The 23,535-nt window shown below is 50.1% G+C and overlaps 1 protein-coding gene across 3 annotated transcripts in view; it reads left to right on the forward strand.

The window, feature by feature from the left end:
* The first annotated feature begins 239 nt into the window (after positions 1–239).
* Positions 240–23,535, forward strand: part of mbt (serine/threonine-protein kinase PAK mbt) — a 46,275-nt gene continuing 22,979 nt past the window's right edge. For all 3 annotated transcript variants that reach the window (XR_016285142.1, XM_089557236.1, XM_089557237.1), the window contains exons 1-2: positions 240–293; positions 21,173–21,449. Coding sequence is in view for 2 of the 3 variants with exons in the window: in XM_089557236.1 (XP_089413362.1) it covers positions 21,240–21,449 (210 nt within the window). In the remaining variant the exon portion in view is untranslated. The remainder of the gene's footprint in view (positions 294–21,172; positions 21,450–23,535) is intronic.

Raw genomic sequence — 23,535 nt, forward strand, 5'->3', positions numbered from 1 at the left:
TATATGTTATTTTAATTATTAATAGATGCCCTATGTGCTGCCTAGTGTGAAATATACGTCTCAGTGTTGCTTTGTACTCGCAAGTTAAATTAGAATGTTACAATTCACTTGACTTTTGTTTCAGATATAAAAACTTCACAGAAGATAAACTTGATGTTTGAGCGAGTTTTTATTGCTGGTATTTGAAGAACGCACCTGTGCCAGTCCGGAAGTTCGGTTACCTGTTGAGGTGCCCGGATGTCGATACGTAGTGACAAGATGGCGAAGCTTTGACAGGAGTGCTGCTGGAGCAGGTAAGTTGGACGTCCTTCTCCTATTGTCTCTGCTGTGATTCGCTTCCTGTGTTGCATATTTATGTGCCTGCGATTACGTGCAATAGTCGCAGATGCTCTGTCAGCGTCACTGCATTCAGCGCAGCCTGTCACGCGACTAACATCGTTACATGTTTGCAAGTGTCGCCCCAAGCAAGGGTTACACCGCCAAGCTATTTTGCTAGAATCGTTTGTTCGCGGAATTTCGCGCGCTTATAAACGCTGCGAAGCGCATTTGTCGATAGGCGTTTCTCTGCGGTCCTTAAAAGAGTTAGAACAGCTGGTTGACTCCTTGTTGTAGACTTAGTTTTGGTTTTGTGACAGTTCGGGAAACTTGCATCGCATGTGTTCGAGCGTCTGTTGATACGCCGAGCGGTCGTCGTTTTTGGCGACCTTAATTGCTGGTGTAACCTTCAAGGTTTATGCTAATTAATGTGCTGGCTGCGCTTGGTCATACTCTCCCTGGCGTCTCCGCCAAGCCGCGACCTTGGGAGCTGACGCTACTCCAAGTTGTCCGGCGCGTCTGTGTTGTGAATGGGCGCGCCCGTCCGAGATTGGCTTTTTCCTCGTGGACCGAACTCGTGGTATTCGGTCATTATCGTTCCTGCTTGGGGCTGTTTTGGGAAGCAGGTGCCAAAACAAAGCTGAGAGCAGACAGAAGCCTCCTTTGGTGTTGTTTCTCGAAGTCTGACATTGTGTGCTTTTGCGCGGGTCAGCACGCTGACCTCCACGCTTCTAGATTCAAACGCGGTAAGCGCATCGCAACGGTGTGTTTATCTCAAGCTTTCCGTGGAAAGAACAGTCCCGTGTGTTGTTTCCGCGTGACAACTGTGACGCGCAGTCTTCACTGTTGCGGAGTCGAAGACTCCGCGAAGAACTCTGCCCGAAATTGGGAACCTTTATTTGACCTGTTCTCGGAAACCTGTGACGCACAGGTAAGCGCGTCATGCGCAAAACGCGTTGCCCACGTGCGGGCGCCGACCACGGGTCACCACATTCTTAATTAAATTAAGTAATCGAATTAAGGTTTGCGTTCGGCGAGAAGGTTAGACGAATCGTAAATGTTTGTATTGATTTCATCGGCGCTCTGTTCTACCTAACCTTGCGCTTTGAAATGCGCGCGTGACAAAAAGAAGTGTTCTAATCGACATGACACTCCTCAAAACATTTGTTCGTTACGATTGGAGTTTGTTTCGTGCCCCTTACATTTGATGCTTCTCTCACGCCTTTTTAACTCTGGTTGTTTTCCTCCAGGAAACGGGCAATGCAGTGCTCCTGCAACCGAACCTAATGTATTTCGCTTGGCTGCGTGACAGGTAGAAAAATAAAAGGCTAAGCACTCGAAAGAAAGAACGATGGGTGTTCGCGCAGTGTTATGCGCGCTATCTTTTTCCCGCATCGTTGTGTTCGCGCAAGTTAAGCGCGCGTGCCTTGAATGGGGCGTAACAGTTGCGTGGGGCACGCGCGTCTCTTAGCGGCGCGCGCGAATAACGCGAGCGGCGGCGGCGGCGGTGCGGAGGTCACGCAGGTCATCGACGTGATGCCCCGTAGTGGTTTTTGTAGTATGCGAGGCCCGCGCGGCGCTCCGCTGCCGTTGGGCTTCCCCTGCTGCTTTGCAGGTCGTGCACCTACTCCGTTAGACACGCCGTCGCGTGCGTGCAAGTTTTTTCTTTTGTTTTTCTTCCACCTTGCCGTCCATGTTTCGTGGTGTTCTGGGTCGCCGTCTTATTGCCTGCCTTTCGCTGACATTCGATAACTTCGTCGTGGTCGTTTGTGCCGAGGTGCGCTGCCGCTTCACTGCTAGATGTAGCAGTGCTAGGTTTAGATTGTTGTCTACAGCACGCTCCACGGTTAAAGGGAACAGCTAGTTCGTGCCCAACCAACGTAACTTTATATTTGCTCTAGTTCGTTGTCAAAATCAAGAAGCCTATGACTTTTTATGCAGAGGTCTATAATTTTGTTGATAAGGAGGGGCTGGTATGCCCCCTGATGTCTATTGAACCAAGTTTAGCCTGCAGGACTCTCGTTAAATCTGACCTGCAGTCAGCGTTGTAATTATATGTGGACATAGTCTGCACCGACGTCATAGAGGCCGCCATCTTTGGGGTCCAGAAATAGCGGCGAAAGGGTGGGCTTTCTCCTAATCTGCTTATTGCCAATCGGTTCCCGCGCACGCTGTGAAAAGCTAGCCTGTGTGCCCAAAGATGGCGCTCGTGACGTCACGTGCAAACTTGTCTTGCAGAAGCCTTGGGGCCCGTGTTTATCTTTGGCGACACTGCACCCGCAGGAGCTTTTCGTTTGCTTTCCCGTGGGTATACCTCTGGCTTGGTGAGAACCGCGCGCAGACGAAAACTAAACTATTGTGTACTGTCGTGTAACTAAATTGCTCCAGCGTGTGATGTGACGTCACGGGCACCATTATAGTGAATACGAAAACTTCCGCCCGTGTCCTCTGCTTCTACAGTGCTGGCCGGAGCAGCTTGCGATAAGCGAATCAGGAAGACACGCAGATTTTCGCCGTGTTCCTGGTTCGTGAACGCCACGGCGCCCGTGACGTCAGTCCAAAGTGGCTTTTGCTGAAGCTTGTGAGCCACATGCGCGCAATGCATCGATTACAGATCCGTAAACAAAGCCCAATCCATTCTGAATGCCATTTTGAGAGACAGCTGCGTCTCGCTCATGGTAGACGCAGAGTCCCCCGCTGAATCGCTGTAATGTTCAGAGTTCGTTTCTATTTCTCCAGGAAAGTGCTGAAGAATTCTTTGCAAAAAAAGTTCGTTTGACAATTTTTATTTTCTTTGAGTCGGGGAGGACCTCGCGAAATAGAATACACCTTTCAGAAAGCATAAATTCTGCTCTGTGTTTACGTGCCGTACCCTATACCGCAGTCTTAAAACGGACCCTTTGCTCGGTGACTCAGTGGTTATGGCGCTGGGCTGCTGACCCGAAAGACACGGGTTCGATCCCGGTCGCGGCGGTCGAATTTCGATGGAGGCGACATTCTAGCGCTCCGTGTACTGTGCGATGTCAATGCACGTTAAAGGAAGAACCCCAGGTGGTCGAAATTTCCGGAGCTCTCTATGGGACGTTAAACCCCCATACACTAAACGGGCCCTTAAAGGGCCACTGCCCAGGGTCCGGACATTTTTGAAAAACAAGCCCACTGCATAGATGAGGCATCGAAGATAACCTCTGCAAAATACTAGAGCCATGCGCGCCCCGAAAAGCTGCGAAAATTCAAATCAAAGCCCGTTCGTTCTTTCCTTCCTTCAAAAACGGGCCCGGCCCACTACTCTGCACCCCGCTGACGTCAAGGGGGGCTACTTTCGCTAAAGGCACTCCATTGGTGCATCGTGCTGACTGACGGGAGAAGGTTGGGCGTAGCCTTGGCGTCGCGTCGTCTGCACAAGGCTTTCCGCAGCGCCTTCTGTTCTGGCTCATGCCTACAAACCCGCATGAAGGAACAAAAAAAAAAAACTGCGGAGGGAGCGTGTGGCGACAGCCTTGAACCCTAGCCATAAAAAGTAAAAAAATAGTAAAACTGAGGGAGTTGGTTCGCCCCCCCCCCCCCCCCCCCCCCCGCCGTGATCACGTCACGAGACGCTCTGCGTACGCGCTCCCTTCTCAGTTTCTTTTCTTCTATGCGAGCCCCCCAAAACAAGGTTTTAATTAGTAGTGCAGCAGAGCCTTTCCCTCGCTCGCCCACTTGGCCGCTCCGCACACACACCGCTTATCTTTCGTGCATCTTGCGTACGCCTTGACTCCAATGAATGACATATGCTTTGGAGCGGAGAAAAGACACAAACACACAGAACACAAACACGCATGGAGAAAAGCAAACGGGCGGTTGCCGGGTCCGCGCTTCGCCGTGTGTTTCGAACACAACCGACTTCCGCCCCTCCGCTCGTGAAACGGTGGGGAGGCCTAAAAGAAAATGAAAAGGTGGCTCGTTAACTGGGAATGACAAACAGATGTATGAAAGGATGCGCTCGCTAACAAGTCTAGGTGGTCGAGCCGATCGCGCCTCTCGATCGTTCAGTGTGCGGAGAAAATGCAAAAACCAAGAAAAGAATTCTATTGAAGGCGGGTCCATGACGTCGCCCTGTGACGCACTCCACAGACACCACGCCTCCGGCTTACACCGGAGAAGGAAGGGGTGATTTTGCCTTGCCGAGCCTACTCGACGAGGAGCGGGAGAGAAGAATTTCGAGGAGGGAATGGAAGGAGAGGAGGCTCGCTCAAAGAGAGGTAGAGAGTGTCTGCTGCGCTGGGGTGGGCACGGGCCCTTTAACGACTCACTGAAGTCTGCTCTTACCTGCTCCCAAGTTTTGTCTCAAGGATAGACCGCGTAGCCGTCGTGTCAGAGGTTTTCGTTTTACCACGCCTTTGAGGAGGAAATGACGTGAGGTTTGCTTTTTAAAAACTATATAAAAAAGGCACTAAAGATAGCGCGAAGTGGCAGATATGCGCTCTATCAGTGTGAGTCAGCTGTGTGTACGGCTCGTTTAGTCCCGAATTTCCGCTAGAGCAAGCCGGCCACCATCCGTGAGTCACACCGTAGGCGGCTGCGGCCTGCGAAGAAGGGCATCTATGAAAACCGTTTTAGGCTCGCGAGGGAAACCAACAAAAGGCGAACTGGGTCAACTGGCGAACTTGTGGTCGGCTTTGGTTTCTACGAAGCCGGTTTCTTTACAAACGCATGCTCCCAGAATCAAAAGTTTACGTGGCAGGCTGTGCGCTATGACTGCAACTTAACCGAGCTTTTCATCGCGGCTGGGACGGTCCGTAAGCGTCTGGATCGTATCCTGTTAGGTTGACCTTACAGTATGTGTGGAAGTCGGCGTATCATAGACCACAGAGCTATGTTCCGATTACTTTTGGCGCGACTTGTATACTCGTAATAGAGGGATCGATGCGTGGAGGGCTCAAGCGGGATAATTATCCTTAAGCTTTGGTATAAGTTATTCCTTGTAATGTTCATGTTCAACAGTATCACAAGGGAACAGCAGTTTACAGTTGGTAGCGAGGTGCTGGAAGTGGTAAGGGAATACGTGTACCTACAGGGCAGGTAGAAGCTGCTGGGATGGGAGTAAAAAGTGAGTAAGCCCTCCTCTGGCGCACACTTTTATAAAAGGTAGTGCGTCCCTTTTTACTCCTCTCTGTTCACGAGAGGCATAACTGCCGCAAACACTCCGTAGCTGGCGTCGTCGGCCCGCCTCTCTATTTCAGTGATAGGGACGACTTCGTTGTAAGCGGTACTTCGTTAAAAGACAATACGGCGTCACACTTGCAGCGATGTTGCCCTCCCAGACAGAGAAATGCTTCAAGTGGAACGACGCTCTTTAGTTACCGCAACCGCCTGCTGTATCAAAACAGCTATGGTTGTTAACACCCATATCTCTCTCTGCAGGGTGACTCTGTGGAAGCTTCTCTACTCGCTGTTTTTTTGTCGCTTTGGAAACTGCGCACATTAACTCCTGCGAGCTGCGGCAGACGTCGTGGCTTGTGTGTGGTGGTGGTGGTGGTGGCAGTAGTAGTAGTAGTAGTAGTAGTAGTAGTAGTAGTAGTAGTAGTAGTGACGGGAAATTTGCGTTCGGTATGCAGTTTCAGGACGTCTTATCTGTTGAGTTGCCCATCAGCAAAGGTAGATGCGAAGAAGGAACGGACTTTGACTCTGAGAAAAGCTACCCCCTGTTGCACAGCGTTCAAACTGCGCGAAAACGACCGCGAACGAAGAAGCACGTACATACATACACGACGTAGACGGACGCAGTTTGAACTCCGCGCGCCGTGAGAACTCGCCCGAGGAGCCCGTGCCCCTTGCATCCCATAACAAGGAAGCGCAGCGTCTTTCGGACGGCTGAGCGTCCGCGCGATGAATCGAGAGCATCCGTCAATCCCGCGCGCTTTCTTTCGTTCGGTTCTTGCGACACTCGGCTCTTCGTTCTCGCCGTGGCGTCGCTGGAGTTGAATTCCTTTGTACCTCCCGCATCGTCTAGGTATTCAGTGCCCGAAAAAGAGTCCGTCTGCTGGGAACGAAAATGGCAGTCGCGCGCGAGGAGTTGAAAAGACTGGCGACGGCGTTGTCAGCGCGGTCGGGCTTCGTCGTCTAGTCGAACGCAGCCAAGGCCGACTGGACACTGCGCCGCCAGTCCACGGGCGGCGACGGGACGGTGATCTGATTGAACGTGCGCGGAGAGTTGCGCCTCGACTGCCTGCCTCGCGGCGAGCAAAAGCGTAAACGACCGTGACCTCTTCCAGGCCGCCGGCGCGGTTTCGCGTGGCGCGCGGAAATTGGGCCTCGCGAGCGAGAAGCGCCCGTGTGGCGCTGCGTCGTCGATGTCGCCGATGGAAAGAGTTCACTAATGTGCGACGAACGGCTCTGCCGTTTTCAGCGTGTGATGGCTTTGGCCAGAAGCGGCCCTGATTGCCTTTAGAGCGATGGCTATGCGAGCGACTCTCTCCTGTGTTCTCCTTGGTTTTCGGCAACCGCGGCGCAGTGCAAGAGATTCAAGTTGAGGCTTTGTTTCGCAAGCGGTGTCATTCAAGCTAGACTGTCATAGGGGCTTGTTGGCGATACATATTGGTAGTTTAACGCGCTGCCACTCGCTGGTAAACCACGAGATGGTTAATTGGACGCATACGAAGACCTAAGCAGCGCGCACTGACAACTGCGGTTTATTCAGATAAATCACAAGGTGCTTTTGTGCAGTTCATGAGCACGCTCAGGCGAGCTACAATTTCGTTATCGACGGTTACTTACTAGTTTTACCTCATCCGCCGTTAGTGTGATGGAGAGTTTACCTACGTCGTGTAGTTTCCTAGTAGTGGCGCGTTAAACCATCAGTGAGGAGTCACTCAGTGACGTCGCGAGTGACCAGTGGTTGTGAGTCGGGTCAGGTTAAATGTGCGAAGGGATTGTGACCCAGTTGCAGTGAGTGTGTGCATCCCACATGGATTTAGGTGAGCCTGGGCTTGCGAGTCGAGCAGTGGGGCCTCTCTGAAGGATTAGGCGGAGGGAGCTTACACTGAAAGGCCCCTCCCCCCGACAGGGGGGGGGGGGAAGGGCGATATACGCCAACGCTGCGCTTAAGATAGTCTGGGAACTAATTGTAATGAATTCATCCAATAGTTTTTGTGCGTTCATTGCGGCTTGCTTGCGGCTGCTAAGCAACCGCAGCAATGCCCTCGGCGGTGCTTTCACCTAGTGTTTCGGTATGGAGGAGCATACACAGGACCACTATCTTCCCTCGCATCATAGTGGCTGCCATGTCAGCGACCAGGACCGCCGTGAAAGGCGGCGCGTATTTACAATCCGCTTGGTTTGGCCCCTGCTGTGAGCTGCACCGTGGAAGGTATGCGCCGAGCACCATCGTGGCTCCCTCGACCTCACGTGCCTACTGTGCAGCTTTGGGGGATTGTGCTCCTCGAGGCAACTTGCCGTACCGCTCGTCCCCCTCTGAGGAGAAGGTGTTCCGAGAACCCCCTGTCAGGTTCCTTAGCTCCGCCTTTCCCGTTCGGGCTTGGTGTCCCGGCTGGGCTCTCTGCCGATAACGCAAGGGAGTCGGGTCGTTCCGGCGCGAAGTTGCAAGCGGGGTACAGTCTCGGGGGAGTCCACGACTGACCCGGGGCAGCAGCAAGGTGGCATACCTTTCCCAGAGGACATCTCCGCGAGCTGCGTGTTTGCTCGAGTCCCTCCGTGCCCGAAGGGCGCTCAGTTTGTGGGCGCAGACGCCCTGCAGCCGAAGGACCCGGGCTGGTCGGTTCTCCGTACCCGCCAGCCGTCGGCGTGCGTCCCGCACTTGTAAAAATGGTCCGTAGACAGTCGGCAGACTTCTTATAGACTTATTGCCTTCCTATAGATATTTGTTTGTCTTTTCATAGTCTATAGACAAAAGCCTTCTAAAAGTGTATGGCCATAAATCTATAGATTGTCTATAGATTGTCTAGCATTTGTATTGCCTATAGACTGTTCTCTGGGATTTGTCTATAGACTTTAGAGACAGTCTATAGGCTGTCTAAAAAAATTTTTTTTAAGGGTGTGTCGCCAGGGCGTGCTCCGCGCGCATCTTGCTTGCCCCCGTGGTTAGTAGAGCGTTTCCTGTCCAAATCCTGACGTTTGCCGTGCGGTCCGAGAGCCCCCCTTAACCCTGCCAAAGCTCCCGGCTTTGCTAGGGAGCCGGTGGCTTTGCGCAATGGCTGTCTCATTCTCGGTGGCCTCCGAAACCGCGCGCATGAGAGAAGGGATGAGTGTGGGAGTGAAAGGATAGGGGGAGGGGGGGGGGGGGGGGGCATGGACATTACATGACATGGACATTACACGGTATGGTACGATATGGTATGGTATGCGGGGTACCGTACAAAGTTGCACATGAGCTATGAGGAGAGGCGGGCCTCCAGATTACAGCGCGCTGCACATGGGCGCGTTTCGCGTTTCGCCCCCATCGAAATGCGGCCGCCGCAGCCGGGATTCGAACCCCGCGACCTCGTGTTTGGCAGCCGAACGCCGCGTCCACTGAGCCACCGCGGCCTCTGCTTCGGAGGCGGGTCGGCTGAGGCAGCTTTTGGTTGGAACATGTCGAAGGAGATTTGTTGCGATTAGCGAAGGCGGAAAAAACGGGAAAACCGTTGGCGGCACGGCCGATCCTGTTGGTAGACTGAAAATATACGATGGCTGTACCCTCTGCGTGCTGTTGATACGGGGCCAGCTGTTTCTATATCCAGCCCCGTTTTGATAAAGGCGAGGAGCTCGCGTGCCTGCTGGTCGAGTTGCACGTTAGCAGATGCAAGTTCTCGTCCGAATTGCGCTCCTGGTATCCTAAAACACTGTGGTATTGTTGTTGGCGCGTATCTCTGACCCTGTTGCGGTCTCGCTGCATTAGCGGCAGCGTATCGCGTGTTGTATACTGTACCGCGGGGAGCGTGCTCGACATCTGATACTCGGTGGATCGCGTATACGCGTCCGTGAGTCGCTAAACTGTCGCCCCGAGCAGTCGTCGTTCGAGTAGCGTCCCCGTGTACACGTGTGCCGTTATCGGCTTCCGATATCGGAGCAGGCGGCCGTAGCGCGTGCCGTCTGCGACGCGACCGGCATGTCGAGAAGCGGCGTCGGCGTTTGGAATGCCTCCCGCGTTCCCGCTGTCTCGCGCTTCGTCTAGCCTGCATTGCCTTTCCGGGTTCTGTGACGCGCGTGTTGTTGTTTTGTTTTGCTTCATTCTTTTCCTCCTTTTTTCTTCTGTTTCATCTTATTCAGCATATTGGAGCAGCCGCGCATGTACTGCGCATGCGCAGTAGAGGCAGAGTGTCGCCCCCTACCGGCCCCTAGGGGCAGCCGATCGGCTGCACCAGGAGGGGCGATTTGAGCGGGTTCGTCGAATTGTACAACTTAACACACAGCCGCCCGGGTGTGTCATTCATTCATTCATTCATTCATTCATTCATTCATTCATTCATTCATTCATTTCGCAATCGAGGTCTTATGTCTCGAGATGACGCGCAAGGCATTAGTAAACATAGACCACCACGTGAATTCGCCTGCACGTGGTACTGATTTACGATCGACCAACGTCTCCCTTGTAGTTTAGATTTGACGTCGGTTGTGTCGGACGTCGGTTGTGACGACGTCGCAAGGAGGTATGAGGTCACGTGAGGTTACAAAAGCTGTCACTCGGGCTTCTGGAGTAGGCTGGCTGAAGAGTTGAAGCGAGTTAAATGGATAAAGCGCCTATTATGTCGCAGTTTTTGCATGCTTAACGTGATCTCATACTCGTGGACAGCTTTCTGTGGCTCTGCAGTCAAGCCCGGAAGACCGAAGAGAAAGTGTCGTTCCACGCAGAATATAGTCGTTAAGAAGATGGTGGCGAGCCAAGCAAGTTTACAGAAGATTCTACCCCTCATTCGCGTTCATCAAGAAAGCGACCCATCGAGCTGCCCCTCGCAATTGTAGGATTCGGTGGCAGGGGGAAAACAGTGGACTAGGCATTGTGTCCGCGACCGATGCTTCAGTCATCTTCGGTTTCCGGGGTTGGGGGCTAAAAACCTTCGTTTGCTGACCCGACTTCTTCGTGCAGTGACACAGCACAGGGACAAAAACCCATCCCCTTCCCTTTCCTGAAAGCTAAACATTTTGACAAAATTGCCTCTCTGATTGTTAATAACTTAGAGTAAATTGTGAGGCATTTCCCTTTCCTGCGTAGCCTTGGCTTCAGTGCCAACAGAAAGTTTCAACCGGTGCTCGGTTGCTGAAACTACTTGGGAGAAAAATGCACGACTTATTTACTGGGTGTAGGGGAATTCTTCGTTGTGATTCGTTTTTGCTAGCAGCATAGTCGTTCAGTGCTTTGAAGGACTACACTAGCATCGTTTCTAGAGAAAAAAAAATACGCGGTGAGAAATTTGCGGTCCCCATCTCTGCAAAAGACAGCCATCCGGCCGGCTGTGCTTGGACTATTACTAATGCGAGAGGTCCTGTCGCGTCAGTAAAAAAGTGTCCGCAAATTTGTCCGCGCGATTGCGTCGTTCTCTGCAGATAAAGTGTGTGAACGCGCGATTGCGATAGATAGTGTATGATAAAATGTTGCTGTGGTAAAAGTTTGATTGATGTGGGGTAATTAGTGAACTAATTGAACGCGAAAAAAATACGCTCAGACGTCAAAATAGCCACGGACGACAATATAGCAAGTACGTGGACGGTTTGCTTTCGTATTGCTCCAGTGTGGGTCGCCGCAAAGTTTTTAATTCATTTTGCAAGTGATACTTAGGCAGTGCACGGGCTTCCATCTCGAGAGATAGATAGATAGATAGATTGATTGATTGATTGATTGATTGATTGATTGATTGATTGATTGATTGATTGATTGATTATTTTAAAATAGGGCTGGCGCGAAGGAGAGCGCGTGGGAGAGCGGAAGTAGGGTTAAATGGCGTGTGTCGGTAACAGAATACCCCCTGCCATTGCGTGCGTATGCTTTTTAGGCGGCAGTTGCGCGCATCGAAGCAATACTGCGGTGACGAATGAGCCGAGGCGCTTTGAAGAGGAGCCAGTCGAGCGGAACGAGGGAAACACGCTGCCAAAGCGGGCGCTGTATGTACCTTGTTTGCGGTGTGTGGGGGTATCGAAGCAGCGCGAAAGAGGTGTCGAAGAAGATTCCGCGAATGCCGAGCTGGGTTCTGCGGAGAACAATTGGACCCTGTCCACTTCATTCCGAGGTGCGTACGACCTGCGGACTGTGTGCTTTGGCCGACGTCGAGAAAGACGATCCCCTCTCCAAGGTCGAGAACGCGCGCGGCCGAAGAGCCCTTCAGACGCGGAGAACGAGATAGGAGCTTAGAACGACGCGATGCTGTCCGGCCAGTACCTCTTTCGACTCGGTTTTGTGAGTGATAAACCTCGTCGTAGCCCGATAAGTTTTTCGCGTTGATTAGCGCGGGTCTTTTTCTGAGTCGTCTTCCCGTGGACGCATGATAGCGGTAATGAATGCATGCATGAGACATGCGGAAGTAAATTTTAAAGCGAAAGCTTTACTACTTGCACTTTCAAGCCTTTGCCGTGCGACGGCGGTGCACATGAAATGACCTTTCGCATGACCTCTGTGTGACGTCACGCCGAAGAGCTGGGCGACCATCTCGCGCCGTCCGTGTGCGACGGCGGTGCACATGAACGGCGGCCTTAGATTAGATTGGATTAGATCAGATTACATTAGATTAGATTGTATTAAATTGGATTGGATTAGATTAGATTACATTTCATTTATTTTTCCCTTAAAGGCCTGAGGGCATTACATAAGGGGGGAACAAACTCAAGATTTGTACTAACAAGACAAGAACACTACAAAGAAGGAAAAAAAATAACAGTGAAAAGGAATAAAAAGTTACAGCAGGTAAGGGGCGTCGAAAAGGTTATACAATATGTAACAAGTAAAAAAAAATTGAACACATGAGTAAACAAAGGCTAAGGAATGAAAAAAAAGCAAGGACACTTGTCTGTATCAAGCACAACATATAATTGAAAAGATTGCTCTCACGAAAAATGGTCCTTTAGTATTTCACAGAATGATTTGCGATTAGTGCATGATACAATGGTGTTTGGCAGGGCATTCCATAGAGCTATTGCGTGCGCTATTGCTATTGCGTACATTGGATTGGATTGTATAACCGATGCATCACCACAAGCACCACTACCAGCTGTACCATGGCGTAGGTACGGATATTGCTTTCGCAATTACCGGGCTTAACCAAGCTAAGCCACAGCGAATTTTTTGTTTGCCGGCTCACTCTTCCCTTTCATGTAACTGTTCGTGGGGGAGGGGGTGTATTTCCGAAGCACTCTGTGACGTCAAGCGGATGCTGGTCAGAGCTTCCGTGGTGGGACGCGAACGAGCATATTATTTCGCGGGGCTATTTCTCGTCGGCGCGCATGTGGAAAATAAATAAACGGTCGATTACTTTTCGTGCACTGGTTGGTGACGCACATATTTATGTCATATTTATAAGTGTGCGTGTTTATTTATGTTTATACATGTTGTTCCGTGCCATTTGTTCCGTGAACACGCCAGTGCTCTGGCCGCGCGGTTCGGAGCTCCAGTGCGTTTGGCACAGTCGAGCATGGAAGCAAATTGATGCCGATGGGGCCTGGAAGTAGTGATTCGCGTCGTCTGCCTCTTAAAGGTGCACTGAAGAGGAATCTGAACTCGTCTTTTTGCCGCGGGAACTCGGTCTACAGGTTCCGAGCATTCTTAGAATTAGGCAAACGTAGCAGAAAGTTAGGTGGGCGGATGAGATTAAGAAGTTTGCGGGGATACAGTGGCCGCAACTGGCGAAGGACAGGGTTAACTGGAGAGACATGGGAGAGGCCTTTTTGCCCTGCAGTGGGTGTAGTCAGGCTGATGATGATGATGGGGCCGATTTCCCTAATCTAAATCGGATTAAACGTCCCGGCTCCCGCTTTTTCTTTTTTTCTTTTTTTGAACTCACCGCTGACGGCAGGAGGAGTCAACCAACCTGGAGCTTGTCCATACAGACGAACAGAGAATGTCTCATTGTAACCTTTCGCCGCCGCGGTGGCTCAGTGGTTATGGTGCTCGGCTGCTGACCCAAAAAACGCGGGTTCGATCCCGGCCGCGGCGGCTAGAATTTCTTTGGAGGAGAAATTCTTGAGGCCCGTGTACTGTGCGATGTCAGTGCACGTTAAAGAACCCCAGGTGGTCGAAATTTCCGGAGCCCTCCACTACGGCGTCTCTCATAGCCTTAGTCGCTTTGGGACGTTAAACCCCATAAAACCAAAACCAAACATCATTGTAACCTTTCCACAACTTTCCTTTACACTCGATTAGGCAGCGCCAACGAGGAAAGCCATGTCTCCAAAGCTGACGGTGACCGTTTTGGCTTCAGGTTCTCGCAGATTAGGGGGCAGTCCCCCTCACCTTTTGAAAAAGAGTACAGTGTAGGGCTTCTGACTCATCTCAAGAGTGAGTGATGAGGGGCTAGCTGGAATGCCACGTTTACAAAACAAAGCTGAGAACAAGGCCTCAGTAGACTACTGGAACGAAACAGCGCGAAAACACGGGACTACAGAAAGACTTACAATTGGGTGTATTTCGTGCGAGAAAGCATTGGATACGGAAATCATGTGTACAAGAAAAAACACACTACTGATATCATTTGCTAGTATGTAAAAAAGCTGCTTCTTTCATTCCCGTGTTTTCGCGCCGCTTCGTTCCAGTATCGTGAACCAACTAACTAGTCCCACAATCGTCCCTTTTGCAGTTAACCTCAGTAGAGTTAGTTCATAGTAAACGGCGCAAAGGCATACGGCCAGAGATAGAAAGGGAGAAGAAGGACGGGAAGGGAGACGAACACTATGTCAATCAGCGCTGTGTTCGTCTTCCTTCCCGTCCTTCTCCCTTTCTATCTTTGGCCTTGTGCCTTTGCACTGTTTACTGTGAACTTAATTAGAGGACAAGCCACGGGAGAGAAGCAAACAGGACGAGCTGTTTGTTTTTTTTCCACACCAAACGAAATCATCGTATCAAACCAAGAAAGTGAAGCTCTTTCTTATACAGGTGTACCCACGCCTCACTAACACACTTATCATCCCACAACTTACGATGTGCAAGGCTTCACTGATTTCATGTGCCTTTTTGTCTCTTGCACCGCCTATAACCTTGTTGTTGTTGTTAGCTTTTGAAAAGGTGGCACATACCCACACTGGGGGATCGGCCAAGAATCGGGGGCAGAGGTTGCTATTCACCTGTACATAGTAAAGGCAAAAGAAAAGCACACGGGAGAGCAACACCGGGGGAGTCTACCACAAGGAGGAGGGCAGGGAGTGAAAAGAGAAGAGTTTTGTATGCGTTAAATGTTGCATGCATTTTTCTTTTTCTTTTTTCTTCTTTTCACAAGACTGGTAGTGTCTTGGCAGGTGCACAGCTCGCCCTGTTTGCTTCTCTCCTGTGTCTTGTCCCGTGCTCAGTTTTATGTTTTGTAATCATGACTCCTCTCCCCTCGCGCCAACCCCTTCGGTCAGCAGAGCAAGAAGTGAAAACGCGGTGCGTGAATGACGGTGTTTGGTTGGAAACATGTTCCTGTAAGTCAGCTTGACTGCAGTTTTGCATGTTGTCCATTCTTCGGCCTGCACTTTCACAGGTTTTATAACGTGTTTAGCAAAGTGTTGGCGACCGAAACACCTGCTCGTCCACGGGCGATTCCAAGAAAGCGATGGTGGACACTCGTGGCGTGGCGCAATCGCTCGACCGACTAGCACGCCACCGCCGGTGCCGGCCCAGCGGGGTCAATTGATGCGGCTTTTGCCACGTGCCACGCGCCGCGCTGGTGTCGTCAACTCGCGGGCCGGCGACGCAACATGCGAGCACGCGCGTTGTGAAACAAAAGCGGGGTCCGTGCTGCGTCGTCTTGCGGAGTGACCATTTCTCGGCACGCCGTCTTGCGAAAGACCATTGCGGAGACGTCGCCGCCGCTGTGGTCGCTCGTAGCGTGCGCGGGGTTTGCAGGGAGCGGGAAAAGCGGTCGGCTCTGGAGCCGAATCCACGAGGCGGCTCGCTTTGGAAGCGATATCTGGGAGCCGAAACCGAGTCGCATTAGGTTGTAATTGACCACGTGCAGAATATTGAGCACCCCTCTTGAGTATAACGCATATTTTGCAAACGAAAATCCTCGTTCACGGGCCGAATTTTCGCATTCTTGTTCGAAAAGGAAGGGGGGAGATGCCCCTTTATCTTCATGAAAAGTAAGTTGTTGAAATGACACAATAGAGTAGACCAGAATGCTTTCATCATCATCATCATCAGCCTGACTACACCCACTGCAGGGCAAAGGCCTCTCCCATGTCTCTCCAATTAACCCCGTCCTTCGCCAGCCGCGGCCACCGGATTCCCGCAAATTTCTTAATCTCATCCGCCCACCTAATTTTCTTTCCAGTGAATCCAAAATTCCCGCTGACCTTAGAGTCGCGTTTACATGAATGCGACTGAGACTCCAGTCCTCTTTTTGAAGGACTGGAGTCTTTCCTTTCCTTCCCAAAACCTTCTGTCGCGTTCATGTAAACGCAACTTGTAGGCGCCATGGTCGCGCCCCTCACCAGCACTGGTCTGTAACTTATCCTTAGTAAATACTCGCTCTCCCCCCTTTTGTGTTCAGAAAAGAGGTGCGAGGGCGAGGAGCAGATGGAGACCTGTACAGTAATGCAAGAGAATGCACCATTGTACCCTTTCGACAACTGTCCTTACAGGTCTTGCCAGTGGTGCTTCAGGTTCACGCAGGCTAAGGGGCATCCCCTTTCCTAAAAAAAAATAAAAAATAAAGATGCCCAGGCTTAGCTTGGTTAAGCCAAGAATGCGTTGCATATTGCGCGGTCTTTTTGCGCGAGGTATTGCTTGGCGGCACTCGATTCTCTCAGCAGCTTTTCCTCCGTGAGGTATGGATGGATGGATAGATAGGAGCGCCCCCTTTGAAACGGGGCGGTGGCAACCGCCACCATGCTCAGTTTTTTTCTCTAGTTTTTTTGTTGTTTTTTTTAATTCATGACGTCACGTCGTGCTGTCGTGACGTCACGTCACGTGGTTCGGTGGCTGCCCGGCCGCGCCCAAGGGCTGAACTGAGTGATTGCAATATGCTACGCATAAAAGAACACAATGGAGGACGACTGACTCATCTTCCCGCACGCTAACTCCTCTTGTTGGCAGAAGTGAAAACGCGGTCTGTAAACGAGTTATTGGTTGCAAAAGTGTTCCCTTAAGTCAGCTTTCCTGCAAACCTGTAGGCTTGGCGCGTGCGCAGGTCGTTACTGGAAAAAGTTCCCGCCAAATAAATTCGGACATCATTCCTTTGGAAGAACTACGATAACGAAGTGTGCCCCGCAACGCCTAGAAAACCTGCTGGAAAATCCTATTTCAAGCCGGAAATGGGCCAGGTCTTGCCGATGTACGAATCCTAATGAGCCAAATCTGCTCTTGAGGGCTTTGTCAGCTTGAGCCTCGTAGAGTTTTTGCTGTTCAAAGCCTTGCAGCATTTATTCCTTTTCCAGCGCTACTCTACGATTAGCTAGCCGTAGCGACGTAGCATCGTTCGCGGCCTGTCGTGGAAACCCCTGAATGAGACCCCTGAAAGTGTTCGCGCATGCTTTTGCCCATGCCTCTCTCTCCTAGAACGTCGCGGCATCACTCGTTTCGTTTGCTTCTTTCCGTGCCTCATGCATGGGTATTTTTTTTTCGTTGCTCTGGCGTTAACCACCTTCGGTTTACGTCAAGCCAACGGGTGTAACGACAGGTTCCGCAGAAGCGAGAAAAGTTGAGCAGGCCTTGGCTTTGCCGGGATTGAGCTGGACCTTGGAACGCGTTGCGGCATGAGCCAAAAAAAAAAAAAAATTAAGGGCAGTCTCAGGAGGAAGTTCACCCTGGCCTTAAAACAGCCAAGACCCACAAAACTGACACGCGCCGTTCCGTGCCAGAGCGGTGCGCTGTGTTCAGGCAGACTGAAACACGAGGCTGGTCGGTGTCTCGTGGAGTACGCAGGAACGGATGTTACGGAGTTACGGGAATACAATTAAGTCAGACGAGCGCTGTAAGAAGCGCGTTGGTGGGCGTCTTTTTCTTTCTCTTCCTGCCTTTATTTCTTATTCATTGTGTAGCGACAGTCCTGTACCTTCGCCCGTTGCGGCTGCAAACAAGTCTCTCCGGTGGTTCAGCAGACTTTGCCAAGTTGGCGACGGGGGTGTGCGGCGAGAGCGGGTCTGGCGAACACCCAGCATAATTCGTCTCCGAAACCTGCGTTCCGTCATTGCGGCTAGACTGAATTGTGCCCTGCTTTTGAATTCGCAGTGGATTCGAAGGTTCCCAAACGAACCGCGGGCCCGCGCCCTGTGCCGTTTATGCGCCATCTGGTCACCGTATAAACTTGCTACACTGCCGTTCACCGCGCCTGCTCTACTGCGTGCGACATTTTTTTTTTTTAATTTTCCTCTCCATTTTCTTGCGCGAATTTCATGCGAATTCCCCTAGCCAAACCCTTCTTCCCCTTGGTGCTCCCCAACCGGGAGAGAAGTGGCGCTCGCCAACCGGCAGAGCAGGGGGTGTTGGGCAGAGAGGTGGGAGGAGGAAAGGGAAGAGGGGAAGGTGGGGAGTCACGTGACTGTCTCGTAACACAACGAGCTGTATGAGGTGCCGCATCCTTTTCTGTGGTAACGTGATGATGCCTGATGCACGGGCGTGGCCGTCTCAAGAACGCTGGGCCGTTATTAGTACTTTTTTTTTTTTTTACCGCTGTCATGTGGCTCGGTGCTAACGAGCTAACCGCCGCTTTTCTCTCGTTTTGTCGCCGCCCAAGAGCGCTCGCCGTGCCCGGCTATCGAACCCGCAGCCGCAGAAAAGGCCGCGGCGGGTGCCAGCGCGTATAGTACACACGTATGATCCACGCCGGCGTAATGGCAGTCGAGTAGAAGAAACCGCGCCCTCCACCGCGAGGTGTGCGGCGATGGCACCGACCCGCTAAAAAGAGGTGCTCTCTCTCTAGAATGCGCGTCGCAGATAAGGACGAACTCTTGACATGCATAAAAGGCAAAAAGATGCCGGAGCAGAGCGGCAGAGCAGCGCCCAGTCAGCGGCTTCCGTAAATCACGACGCCCTCCGCCCCACTTGTGCCGCCCATCTCGCTATGTGTGTCCCTTCGCAACGCATGTGTGCATATCTGAGCAGGGAGGCCGTTTGCTTAGCAATTGCTCGCGCGTGCCCGCCGCCGTTTGGGCGTGGGCGTTTTTCTGCGCGACGCTGACGGGGCCCCGGCAGAGAGAGGCATGCAACGAGCAACCGAAGCAAAAGAAAGACGAGGTAGTTGCGAGACTACGCCTTCTGGAATGCGGCTCCTGCCGGCGCGCGCGCGCGCTTCGGCGTGTCGCGCTAAGCGAGCGAAAGAAGCAGCGAACGACTGCACTCGGCGCCGGGAGAGCCCGGGGAGCCCCGCGATAAAGGCTACGCGGCCCCGCACCGCCGCCAGCGGTTGTTTGTTTGCTCGGCGTGCAAACAAACGCCCCGCTCTGCCGGCGCCCCTCACAGCTGCGAGTCGACTGGGAATTAGTAGCGGCAGTACGCGAGCGAGCTCCGGCTCCGGCCTCCGCCCAAGCGACGCCCCCGGCTGAGCCAGCGGTTCTGCCGATAGCGCTGACCGAGGGTCGTGTGTGCGGGGACTTTGGCCTCGGTACGGGGAAAGGCGTGGCGCCGCGCGCGAGCCCCTTTCGCTGTTTGAGGTACCGCGAACTAAAAAGCAGGAAGAAGGAAGGCCGGAAGCGTTGCTCGCTATTGCTTGTGGGAGTGGCAAGCAGCGGCAGTCGCCCGCAGTTGTTATTGTAACAGCTGGTGCTTTCGTCATGCCAGATGAGAGGGATGCCAACAAGGAGAGCACACCCGTGTGTGTGTTCCTCTGCGACCTCGTTTTCTTGTCGCACTATCTCAGCCAGTGACTGATAGCAGTCGCCTAATCTATTCCAATTCCCTTAGCTTTTTTTATAGATTGTTTTCATGTTGGCATATGTAGAAACTGCACTAAGCCAATGAGAAACCATTGTCCGACTGTAGAAACCGATCGTAGAAACCGATCGTAGAAACCGATCGTAGAAACCGATCGTAGAAACCGATTGTAGAAACCGATAGCAAGCAGTCGCCTAATCTGTTCTGATTCCCGCAGCTTTTTTTATAGATTATTTTCCTGTTGGCATGTGTAGAAACTGCACTAAGTCAATGAGAAACCATTGTCCGATTGTAGAGGCCTATTGTAGAGGCCTATTGTAGAGGCCTATTGTAGAGGCCGATTGTAGAGGCGGATCATAGAAACCGATAGTAGAGATTGATAGAATGTGAAGGTGTCAAAAATGTTTTCTTGTGGAAATGGTGTTGAGCACTATGTTGAGCACTATGTTGAGGGTGCATCGTTATCATTACTGACAAAGTTCCCCATACCATGACAGCTTCTGTGTCAGTCTTCACACCTGATACTCAGCCTAGGTTCCAGATTTGGTGGTGTAAACATTGCCACTACACATAGTAGTATTTCTTCCTCTGAGACATGCCATGGTAGAGCATGTATATTTCCTGAGTGTAATCCTAGTGAAGTAATCCGTGGACTTTTTGTTCTGTGCATTCACAAGCTTATGCACCTTGGGGAGCACCCTGGAAGCATGAATCTGGACCTTTATACACTGAGCCTTTATGAAAAATCATAAGTTAATCTACATGAATTCAAATATCTACCTGTGCAGATATTTTAATGCATGGCTTATCCTTGAGCACATTTCAGTTACAGGTGGTAGGAATTCCTCGGAAGCAAAAATTTTCATTTATGCATGCGAAAGTTTAGTTTTATTATGAAATTCTCGAAAGCGTTTATATTTGTTCCTGCTTAGAATTTCCAACTAATTTCAGAGTATTATTTGTACAGAGTCAATATAAAGGATTGCAAATGCAGAACTGTCCATATACAAGTCTGCCTAGATGTTCTGCTGCTAGACCCATTAAGTTATATCTTGTGCAGTGGTCCTTACTTGTTATAAAGGCAGTCATACAATAAAGCAACAAGATTTTATTCACACAATTTGAATGGGCAGCCAAGTGGTTCTTAGATTTGTTTATGGTTGTTTCTGTTGACTTCAGAATCCAGTGGCATGGTACTGTAGGCAAAAAATTTATTTTATTTTTTTTTGCTTGATGCTTTTTCTAGGTCGCTGAGCATGCACAATGCTTCAAATGCGTTCATTTGCCCCAGCTTTGGCTTTAAACTGTAACTAAAAGACTATAGACTCCTCATTTTAGTTGTTTTCTTCTCCGTAATGATGCTGAAGACATTAGAATACTGCATTTTACTTGCCTACTACCGATTATATACAATTGAATTTTTTCTCTTATGCTGTTTCGGTTTCATGAACCTAAAGACGGCTGTGTCACATAAGGGATATTAAGGTCGCGTGAGGCTTGAAAAAACAGCAGTATAACCGCTGATACTCTGTTTTTTGTTATTCCAATTTGTTATTCCAACTCTTGAAACAGGCTAGCTTAAGCATTGCAGAATTAAAACTTCATGTCAGGGCTTAGATTTCAGTTTTTTTCATGCCTTACGTGACCGAAACACTCCTTACGCATCATTAGCCATCACTCAGTTGCGGACACCGAAGCCAGAAAAAAATTCAGTTGTAAATCATTTAGTAGTTGTAGGGGAAATACCGTGAGGTGATCTGTGATTTCTAATGTTTAACACATCATTTGAAAGAAGAAGAGGCAAGGAATAATTTTGTTTTGTAGTACTTTAAAGTCTCTTCAGCATCTTGGAGCATAGCATTTGTATATGTTTTGTTTACTTCGCAGTGGCAACAGCAGTAGTGGCAGGAACCACCTGGGCCCGTGAAAGGCTGGAAAGTAGCGGGCATCCAGGATGTTTGCCAAGAAAAAAAAGAAGCCGATCATCTCGGCGCCGAGCAACTTCGAACACCGTGTGCACACGGGATTTGACCGACGAGAGGGCCGCTTTGTCGGACTGCCACCGCAATGGGCCAGCCTCATTGGCTCGGGCCAAGATCGTCCGAAGCCCATCATCGACCCTTCAAACATCACGCCCACCGAGATACTTGACATGAAGCTGCATGTGAGTCTCTTTCTTATGTTTTCTCCTCATGCTCTCCTATGTCAGTGTTAATGACATTTCCTCGAGGTGCTGAATTTTTTTCCTTAGGTCGTAAGCACAGTATTCAATTTTTTTAAAGTATGAATAGTAAGCTATTCTCTTAAAGTAGCAGGGGCACCAAATTTCAGTTGTTTTCTATCGTTGGAACGTTGCACAGAACTTCAGCAAATATGGACAGCCTTGTGCATTGCATCAACACACGATAAATAATTTAATGTTGTTTTTGTTACAACAGTGGTTTCAATCATGACGTGAAATTTTCCTTCACCAACCGAATCATTTATAATTGAATTTTTTTCCCGGGTCATTTCAACTTCAACAGCCGGACAGTGGCTGGGACGTAAAGATGAGTTAAGGTCTTATGAGGCATACCAAAAGTGCTGTACGGTCGCCTAAGTGCTGGAATGGCAAAAAAAAAGAAAAAAAAAAGCCAGCTGCTGTTATATCACAGTTTTTATATGCTTCACATGACCCCAACTCGTCCTTTACGTCACGCCACTGTTTGGCTAGTAAAACTGAACTGACATGAGAAAAAAAAAATTCAGTTACAAGTTACTTAGCTGGTGTAGATGAATTCAGCATCATGATTCGTGTATACTAATGTAGACACTAACCAATGATAATAACCTCTAGGTTCACCATTCCAAAGAAGAAACAAATGCATCCGAAAATTTGGTGGCTCTACTACTTTAAAATGCTTTCTAAGTGCTTCTCAGGCACTGCATGAGGTCGTTTCCCAGTGTATAAAATGCGTGCTCATTAAATAAATTGCCTAACTAAGGTTTGATTTTTTCCTTTTCTGATTTTGTCTAATTTCCTGTTTTGATGTGCTGCTGCACTGTGCCCCTGTAGCTGCGCATTCCGTCCCAAAATGTATGTGAACAATTCAATCGCCAACTTTGTTTTCAGCAGTCATCGGAAAAACTGGAGGGTACAGTTAAGCTCCGCTTTAAGGGTATGGCATGATAGCATTAATGGGTTAATGCCCATGTGTGCAGAATTGTTCGTTCTCTATACTTTGCATTCATAGATTGCTGGGAGTCCTCATACCACTCGTGGTGCCGTTAGCGGTGTGCCACTGCCCTGCGGTGGGCGGTTCTCCCATTGGTGGGGCTTGAGCGACCCAGGTTTCACATCCCAAGCAATGTCTCACGATGAATCATTACTTTAACTGCCACCTGCTATGGTGGTCCGTTTGCTTACAATCCAATGAACACTTTATGATGACTCCAAAAGGTTTCCCGAACGAAGTGGTGATCTTAAACAAACTGTAATTATCACAAAAACTATAAACTCTAGAAATTATTACCCTGTGCTTTGATGCATTTCATGACGCACCTCATCCATTTTCTCAGGCCTGAGAAGAAGGCTGAGGTCTTTATTTGGTTTGTTGAGCTCGTCGGAGTCCTTGTCCGGACAAGGACAAGGACTGTCACCGAGAGGACCTAATTTTTGAAAGAATTTATACCATGTGTTTGATGCATGATGGTCTGAGTTGCTTATGTGCCATGAAATCCAGTAGCAATAAAGTAAAAGGTCATGTGACCTAGACGACTCACCTAGGTTGCCTCTCTAGGGATTTTTCGCTCTCAACACTGCCACCGGATTTTGTGCAGAACAGCAGCCATAACGCTGTTGCGTTAAAATTTTTGTGTGGCAGCAGCACCTGAATGACTTTATTAGTGAATTCCTCCTGCAGGAAATAAAGCAAGCAAGGAAAGGGGAATGAGGGGCTCGTTATAAATATGAGAGAAGCCAACAGCCACTGAAACCAAGGGGCACAGGGGATTTTTAATTTATTTATTTATTTTGTGGTGTTGATCAATTTAGAATATTACTGAATATGTTATCGCTTAAAGCTAATTGATTAGAAAAGCAGAAGAAAAAACAACCACATGCCGCCGTGGGATCCGAACCCACGACCTCCGAATTACGCGTCCGGTGCTCTACCGCTGAGCTACGGCGACGGCTGTCAAATCTTCTGCTTTCGGGGGTATTTGTGTTTACAAGTAACCTAACCTTGAGAGTGTTCATCAGCGCCACCCAC

The sequence above is a fragment of the Amblyomma mixtum genome, chromosome 8, assembly GCF_055824585.1.
Source record: "Amblyomma mixtum isolate Tamu chromosome 8, ASM5582458v1, whole genome shotgun sequence".
Lineage (NCBI taxonomy): Eukaryota > Metazoa > Arthropoda > Arachnida > Ixodida > Ixodidae > Amblyomma > Amblyomma mixtum.